At 35.7% G+C, this 9,314-nt stretch overlaps 1 protein-coding gene across 1 annotated transcript; it reads right to left on the bottom strand.

Moving 5' to 3' along the window:
- Positions 1 to 116: 116 nt before the first annotated feature.
- LOC116099855 (vomeronasal type-1 receptor 100-like) lies at positions 117 to 1,046 on the bottom strand. Its single transcript, XM_031384013.1, has one exon. The coding sequence runs from the start codon at positions 1,014 to 1,016 to the stop codon at positions 117 to 119; it is 900 nt and encodes a 299-aa protein (XP_031239873.1). The 5' UTR covers positions 1,017 to 1,046.
- Positions 1,047 to 9,314: the final 8,268 nt, after the last annotated feature.

The raw sequence follows: 9,314 nt of genomic DNA, 5'->3' as shown, positions 1-9,314 counted from the left end.
TTTGGAGGGGAAACTGGGAAAGGAGAAATTCGGATGTAAATAAAGAAAATATCTAAAATAAAAAAAAATAAAATAAAAAAACTAAAAAAACAAAAAAAAATGAAGAGAATCATGGTTTAGGAAATCTTTGCCTGCAAGTTTTTCAATACACTGATTATTCTCTTATCAGAACTGATTTGTATCAAAGGAGTAATTGTGGGGTAGGCATTCATTACAAACTTCTGAACAGTCAGGATCACTGAGTCATGCATCCATAAGAAGAGTGAGGTGGATGAGATGATGAAGTCCACCCAGTACATGACCACAAAAAAGCCCACCAGCAGCAAGATGGTCTGAGTGGCCCTTTTCTCAGGGGATGCTCTCAGGTGGCTGATGCTATGAAGATGCTTGTATTGCCTCTGATGTCTGAACAAGATTATCACCATATATGCATTTGTGATCAGCATGACTACTACAAGAAATACATCTCTGGAGGTTGTCACTGTCAGAATCAAACCCCTGATTGTGTAGCTCATGGGGAATAGTGAGCAGGATTTAGTGACTTTCATCTGGTTGGTCTCACTAATATTGGTAAAACCACCAACATAGAAGATCATGTGACTATTGATCAACAAATTGAAAAACCAAATACAGAAAAAAGCATATATCATATATATTTTTATTTTCTGTTTAAATTTTGCCAACAGCGAGGTATGGGGACTGATAGTGACAGCCTGGAAGATACTCAGGAGGCAGGTGATGCAGATAGAGAGGCCTCTCATCACCCTACTTGTGTAAAAAATTGTCTTACACTTGAAGTCATTCTCAATGCTCAGTGAATCAAATATGTCTGTAAGCCAATTATCCCCTCCAGTGAGCAAAAACATTATGTGAACAAAGGTCAGTTGGCAGGAGATCAGATCCATGGGCTTCAGTCTTTGACCTAGGATTATGAAAGTATAGACACAAAGGAGAAAAATGTTGGCTAGAATTCCAAATCCAGCTTGGCAATAAAGGATATTCTTTAATGAGGACATAAGTGATAAGTGTATTCATCTTAAGAGCATATTGGAAGTGTATTTCATATATCTGAAAGGAAATAGAGTATACATGAGACTTGTGATTTGCTGTACAGTATGTCTAAATCATCATTCTACTTTCCCTACTAACTTTTGATTAATCTTTAACTTCTGTTGGTCCAGACTAAACATCAAAGCTTCCATTTCTATATACCATCCATGTATCTCCTCTACATGGAAATTATAGATAATAAATTCATCCACACTTATGTCTATAGAGTCTGATCACTTTGTCTCATGCACCCGAGTCTCATGCCTTAGAAACACAATCCTATTGATTTAAATTTCTTCACTTCATATTTAACATCTAAGCAGCACTGATAAGCACAGAATATTAATCATGTTCATACAGAGGAACAAAACATATGCAGTCTTGGACAAGAAATCAAACAAGAAATAAAAGCAATCAGGTTATTCATTCTCATGTTCTATAATTTACTATGCTCTATTTTGCAGCTATCCATGTTTTGACTCAGAATTATAATGGAATCATAGTTGTAATTCATGATAATCTCACTATTTTAAGTAGTAAAAGGTCTGTTTCAATTCACCTTTTGTTATGTTGTGTTAATTGTATAACCATCATGGGTATAAATGGTCCTAGGCAGCTCCCAGTTCAGTTCCCATCACATTAAAACTCTTTCTGATCTCTAATTAAGGATTCAGAAACTAACTCCCAGTAGATCCTCAAGCACATGTGCACAGGGAAAAATTTTCTGAACAGAACGCCAATAGCTTATGCTCTAAGATTAAGAATTGACAAATGGGGTCTCATAAAATTGCAAAGCTTCTGTAAGGCAAAGGACGCTGTCAATAGGACAAAACAGCAACCAACAGATTGGGAAAATATCTTTACCAACCCTATATCTGATAGAGGGCTGATATCCAATGTATACAAAAAACTCAAGAAGTTAGACTCTAGAGAACCAAATAACCCTATTAAAAAATGGGGTACAGAGCTAAACAAAGAATTCTCAACTGACAAATACTGAGTGGCTGAGAAGCACCTAAAGAAATGTTCAACATCATTAGTCATCAGGGAAATGCAAATCAAAACATCCCTGAGATTCCACCTCACACCAGTCAGAATGGCTAGGATAAAAAACTCAGATGGCAACAGATGCTGGAGAGGTTGTGGAGAAAGAGGGGTATTCCTCCATTGCTGGTGGGATTGCAAGCTGGTACAACCACTCTGGAAATCAGGCTGGCAGTTCCTCAGAAAATTGGACATTTTATTACCTGAGGACCCAGCCATAGCACTCCTGGGCATATACCCAGAAGATGCTCCAACATGTAATAAGGACATATGCTCCACCATGTTCATAGCAACCTTATTTATAATAGCCAGAAGCTGGACAGAACCTAGATGTCCCTCACCAGAGGAATGGATACAGAAAATGTGGTACATTTACACAATTGGACACTACTTAGCTAATAAAAACAATGAATTCATGAAATTCTTAGGCAAATGGATGAATCTAGAAAATATCATCCTGATGAGGTAACCCAATCACAAAAGAACACACATGGTATGCACTCACTGATAAGCGGATATTAGTCTAGAAGCTCGGAATACCCAAGATACAATTCACAGACCACATGAAAGTCAAGAAGAAGGAAAACCAAAGTGTGGATACTTCAGTCCTTCTTAAAAGGGGGAACAAAATACCCATGGAAAGAGTTGCAGAGAAAAAATGTGGAGCTGACACTGAAGGAAATGCTGCCCCACCTGGGGATCCATCCCATATACATTCACCAAACCTAGACATTATTGTGGATGCCAATAAGTGCTTGCTGACAGAGCTGTCTCTTGAGTGGCTCTGCCAGTGCCTGACAAGTACAGAGGTGGATACTCTCAGCCAAACATTGGACTGTGTACAGGGCCCCCAGTTGAGGAGCTAGAAAGCAACCAAGGAGCTGAAGGGGTTTGCAGCCCCATAGGAGGAGCAACAATATGAAACGATCAGGACATCCGAAGATCCCAGGGACTAAATCATCAGCCAAAGGGTACACATGTAGGAACACATGGCTCCAGCTACATATGTAGCAGAGGATGGCCTTATATGGTGTCATTGGGAGGAGAGGCCCTTGGCCCAGTGAAGGCAGGATACATCAGAGTAGGGGCATGCCAGGACAGGGAAGCGGGATGGGTGGGTGGGTGAGCAGGGGGAAGGGGCATGGGATAAGGGGTTTTTGGAGGGGAAATGAAAAAAGGGGATAACATTTGCACCATAAAGAAAATATCTAATTTTTTAAAAAGTCAAATACTATTTTTCTTTCCTTTTTGGGGGAGAAGGGTGGTTAGGGGAGTAAATCATTAACAACCTAATTTCTTATGTACTTTTCACCCATCCATGCTGTTATTTTACCTATATCCTTTCTTTTATATTTATCTCCCTCTCCCTTTCTTAAGAATCGACCCATTTTACTATTTGATAAATTGCATCCTGCTAATTCCTTTTACCTTTCTCCCACCTTCTTCTGTATTTACCTCTTTACTCCCCATTGAGGAGCCAGAAGTTCTCATTTTCATGATCAGATACTTGTAACCTGCGAATCTGCTTTTTATTGCTCTCACCCTTTACCTTATCCTTACAATGTTTCCACTTTTGTTTTATGATTTCTGTAGTTTCTACAGGCTATAAATCACATTGGAAGATGTGGAGCTAGGTACCTTCAACAAGAAAGAACATGTGACATTAAGTACTATTTTCCACACATTATAACAATAGTGAACTTGCTGAAGATGTCCATCTAGGAATGCTCTTTGGGAATTTCTGTTTAAAAGAGATTCCTTCCATGTAGTGGAAACAAGGACGCTTATCATATCACCAGCACTCAGATATTCTATGCAGTTTTACTAAAGAGTCTTACCTTTGGTGCTTACGTAAGTTACTTGGCCTGGTTAACAGAATCAATTTATTTTTGAATTGATTTAATTCAGTACTTTAAAATCAGCTTTATGATAAAGAAATAGAAAATGCCTGTACTGATTCCAAGATTGTGGGAAAAGGATTGCCCAATTACATTTTTAAGTTCACTCAGATATTGCACATATATAGATGCATGTGTGCTTGTATGTATAGAAATAATGAAGAAGTTAGTTGAAGAGACCCTCCTATAATATGACCATGAATATGAAATGATAAAACACACATTTTATATTTACATGCATTTTCCTCTTACAATGCTTAATCTTGTAAAGGGATGGATCATCCCAATTGTCAGAGCCAAATATCTAATTCTCTCATCAACATATAGCCACAGTAGCTGCACAGTGATTGCCTGTTTTTTAAAAGCTCTGAGATTAAGGTTGACGAGATGGATTGGTGCTTAAGAGCACCTTTAACTCTTGCAAAGGACTTTGATTAGATAGATTCCCAGCAATGACATGTGGTTCATGACCTGACCATCTGTAATTCTAATTCTACTGAGTCCATTGCCCTGTGATACAGATATACATGCAAATGAAACATTCATATGCATAAAATAAAAGAAATAAAACTTAAGTAAATATATAATAGTTCTAGGATAAGACTTAATTCAAGCCTTCATCTGCAGATTGAAAAAATAGTAACCATATATGAAGTTTAAAATTGCAAATGCACAAACTGCAAATGTATATTTTTTTAATTTTACATCTACAATTTATTAATATAGCACATATAACATACATAATGTAAAAATGTGGCAATATAAAAGATAGTAGTCTGAAGTGTTTTTTCTTTTTTCAAAGGTATATTTCTCAAAATCTCTTCTTCATATCCATTGTTTGTACATGTTTTTTTACATATATAAAATCACACATCTTCATTTTCTGGGGTTCACTGAAACTAAGACATGAGCTAGTCAGCAAAGACCAGAGCTATCATGGCTATAAACTGTGTTGGTAACATATGCATGCACTGAGAAAAGTAATTTGTTTTACTTGGAACAATTGTAATGCTGGGACTTTCACATGAGTGGAAATTGTAGTATTTAGTTGTAAGTGCTAAAAGCCAAAGTGTATCCAGTGTCCATAAACCTTAATAATTGTGGAGAAACCATCACTATTAAATTGATGCGGGCCAAAAAGCAAAGCAGTGTACAGACAGTTGTCTCAAGAGATAAGCCATCAGAGACCAAGAGCTGCTTTCTATTTAACTCTACATTTTTAAAGAAAGATTATTATCATACTATTTGATTTTAGAACAGCCTTGGTTTATAAATTTATGATGATCTTTGCCTTCTGCTTTGTAGAGATTTAATCATCTAAGGCACATACAAATATAATAGATAACAAGTATCATTTTCATTTTAATTTTTACCACATTTTGTAAGTAATGACCTAAAAGCAGTATGACTGCTCAGAGAGAACATAAAATGAGCATATGACTTTCAGGTGACAAGATGCATAGTGTTGACTCTTGGTCCACTGTCAGCAACCATAAGTCTTCAGGAATCTTGGGAGATGAAACCCTTAGCCACCCAAGCTAGTGCCATGAAATTTTTGTGACATAGATAATGACAGCATGACTAAATATTGATCACTGTTTAAAAAGAATTAAATTGTAATTATTTAATGATACTCTTAAATAACTTAAATGTTTGCATAGTTCTTGGAAAACTGAGTTTAGCATTAGCATAACTGAAAGAACTAGAAGCTGACTAGCATATTACAGTCTCTCGCTTACAAGCCAGTTCTTCTGAGATGATACAGCAGCAGTAGGAGGAATGTCACTGCAGAGACTGGGGGGAAGCAGTCATACCCAGGGCTTCATCACAAGTTACATAGTGTGAGTTTGGGAAAGATGAAAATGTCCACTGGAAACTCGTGTGTGTGTGTGTGTGTGTGTGTGTGTGTGTGTGTGAAATTATTTTACTACTAAGATTAAGAATAGATCAATAGCATAGTGTTGGCCAAGACTGATAACATGAGTATCTTTATATCAACTGAGTAAACCTGAGACATATGAAATGTGTTTATGAAACAAAATGAACTTGAAAAAAATGGAGAATGTGTCCTCTATTTTTGGTTGACTTGATCAAATCCTTGGGCCATTTAATGTGAAGTACTAAAAAAAAAAATTCTATGATGCTTGTAAATATAAACTTGAGTTTTTATCATTAGGTTTTTATAATATTGATATTCTGTGGCCAGTGACTTAATGACTTTAACTGGAAGCATTTTGTTCCATCTATAAAAATCATCAATTTTATAATTCTAATTATCTTTTTTTCCAGTATAATTTTGGTGTATGTGTGTGTGTTTAAGAAAATGAAGGAGGGATATCGCAACCTGTATTTCAGACTTACTTCAATCAAACCCACTTTCCTCTTGCCTTGGCCTTGAAAGTGTTGGGATCATAGGTGTGTGCTACCACACCTGTATTGATTCTCCATTTTAATCTCCTATAAACTTTAATAACTGACATTCCAGGAAAATAAAAATAGACTTGTGGCATACATCATCTTAACTTAAACTTACTTTGCATTTATTTGGCAATACACATTTTAATGAGCAATTGTATTTTGTAACTATTGGAGGAAACCTTGGGGATTTTAACTTTAAGTAATTTTATACTATTTGAGAATAAAAGTATTTTTCTCACTGCTAATAAAAAGTTTACTCAATACTATATCCTTAGCAATGTTATCAGCTTCAATGTAGAAAACTTGAAATATTAAAGCTGATTTTGTTTTATTAAAACACTCACATATCTACTGAAACTTATCCAGATTATAATTTTTTAAGGATAATGTTACATGGATTTAACAAGTAAGTGAGGTAAGGTTTCCAGATTCTCTAAATACTGAGTATTTGAAATACACAGTAAAGATCTACTTTACAAGAAGAAATCATTGCAAGAGTAGTCAAATGTCTCAACTTAAATATATATATATATATATACATATATATATATATGTATATATATATAATGTTAACAATGTCTTAGTTTTCCTAGGCCATGAGTTGAGAATTTCCTAAGAATTCCTAAGTTATATGCAAATTTACCAAATTTGAAAATTACTGATAAACACTAAACTAGTCAATATTTGTTATATATTCCTAGCTTAAGTTTCTTGTATTTAAATGCATACAGCCAGTTAAATTGAGAAAAGTAGTAAAATGAGAAAATACAAAATACAATTAAAGGTAATTTAATACCATGAAAGTAATCATGCATATCAATAAGAGTGTTTCTTTGTTTATCAACCTCTAAGGTATTTTAGTGTTTTGTAACAGGAATAGAAAACTAACACATTTGGCAATAGTTAGGTAGAACCACATTTTTAGAACTATTAGAGTACAAACTCTCAGGAATCCTACATCAGACATGCTCTTTAAAATATTGCATCTGGACCTACTTTTACATGTACATCAATATAAATTCAATGTAAAAAAGTGATGGGTTTCAGGACAAATTTGTTTAATACATAATAGCCATTGATCGCCTTCACCTACTAGTCTTTCAGGTCTCTCTATCCATCCTGCTAGGCTCTATCACCATTCCAATTGCCCCTTCTACTATCACAACAAATACAGAGATCACATTAAGTGAAATCTATGTTCTTTTATAAATTTGTTACACTGATACCTTTATGACTACAAGCACCTGTTGACTTCTTATTGTACTATATGGTTCAAAAGTATTATTCTCAGCAGAGAATTCTCTAACCACTTATTACAGAAAATCCTGAATCCTTCTACCACCTACTTACAGCTCTCGCTATAATGAAGAAAAAAGGAAATACTCACCAACTGGGCCTTTGACAAACATCCTTGTAGAATGTAGCCCTAAGAAGTAGTTATAAGGAAGAGATGTCATCAGCTCATCTCCCTCTAGACTCATAGTTATCATGTCATCTGTCTGGAGAAGGCAGTTCTGATATTGAGGTTGTTAGGAAGTGATATGCTCAAGTGGAAAAGTGAACTTTCCTAATTCTAAGAAACAGTAGAGTAGGAACAGCTGAGCTCTGAGTTTCCTATGTGTAAGCTATTCTCTCCAGTCCTTATCTGTCTGTGTAGATTAATTGATCCCAGTTACTGTGAACAAAACAATAGTAACTACATTAATATCCCACTTAAGAGAAATTATAAAACATTTTAGATACTCCCATGGCATCCTTTGTTCTTCTAAACTATTTGTGGTTGGCTACATACTTACTTGACAGTGGCTTTAGGGTCTCACCTAGAAATGAACAGCTCTTTTGAGAAAGAAAAGGTCACCTCCTCCAAACACACTTAGGAAAGAAATGTTTCTTCCAGAGCATACAGAAGTGAGAAAATATAACTATATTTTCAGGAGAAACTGGTCTGTGGGTCTGGGATATAGTTCAGAGGAAGCTATAGGTAGGCATGATATAATTAGTTCCTACCTCATTACTAGATATCTATTCAAATAATGAGAGAAGATGTATGGTCCAGATAGTTTTATGTCATCTTGACACAAGCAAAAGCCATGTGACAGGAGAAAACTTCAATTAAGAAAATGAATCAGAGTGAGTAGGAATGTGATTGGCATATAAAGGGAATAAAATAAATAAATTTTAAAAAAGGACAAAGAAAACAATATCTCCATAAGTTTTAGCTGTAAGCAAATCTGTACAGTACTATGAGTGATTGATGGGGGAGTTGAATAGTGCCATTCCTGGGCTAGTGTTCCTGGGTTCCAAAAGAAGCAGACCGATGTAGCTATACCTAGCAAGCCAGTAATCAGAACCCTTCCATGGCCTCTGCATTGGCTAATACCTCCAGGTATTCTGTTTTGTTTGAATTTCTGTCCTGCCCTATTACAAAAAAGTACTAACTTATGGATGTATAAACAAAATAAATTCTTAATCCCCAGCTTTCTTTTGATCATAATATTCATCACAGCAATAGTAAGCCTAAGTCAAGTTGGTATGAAGATAATTGAGGAATTCTTGGAGAGACCTCACCATATGCTTTGGGGAGGATTGTGGAAACAGTTTGGACTTGTGTATTAAAAACCAATTGGTTTAACCTTTATACCGTCTGTAAGTTGTGTTATGGGTGTTCTGTACTTTTGGCTAATATCCATGTATCAGTGAGTACATAGCATTTTGGGTTGATTTAGAATCCTCTTGAAAGTGTTTCCTGAGAGTCATAGAAGCTGTGTTCCAGATTTAGCTAATGTTGCACCTTGGTCTGGCAGCTGAACTTGGTAGTATATGAGTCTCTCAGATGGTGCTGGTTTTGAAGGTATGAAGGGGTCATAGAGAGCATCTGGATCCTGGCACTGTATTTTGCAACTC

Source organism: Mastomys coucha, unplaced genomic scaffold, assembly GCF_008632895.1.
Source record: "Mastomys coucha isolate ucsf_1 unplaced genomic scaffold, UCSF_Mcou_1 pScaffold20, whole genome shotgun sequence".
Classification (NCBI taxonomy): Eukaryota; Metazoa; Chordata; class Mammalia; order Rodentia; family Muridae; genus Mastomys; species Mastomys coucha.
Note: the sequence above shows the minus strand (reverse complement) of the source record. Positions and strands in the feature narration are given on the sequence as shown.

What these genes read in the sequence shown, in the direction of transcription:
- LOC116099855 (XM_031384013.1), bottom strand. Translation starts at nt 1,016, where the DNA reads ATGTCCTCATTAAAGAATATCCTTTATTGCCAAGCTGGATTTGGAATT.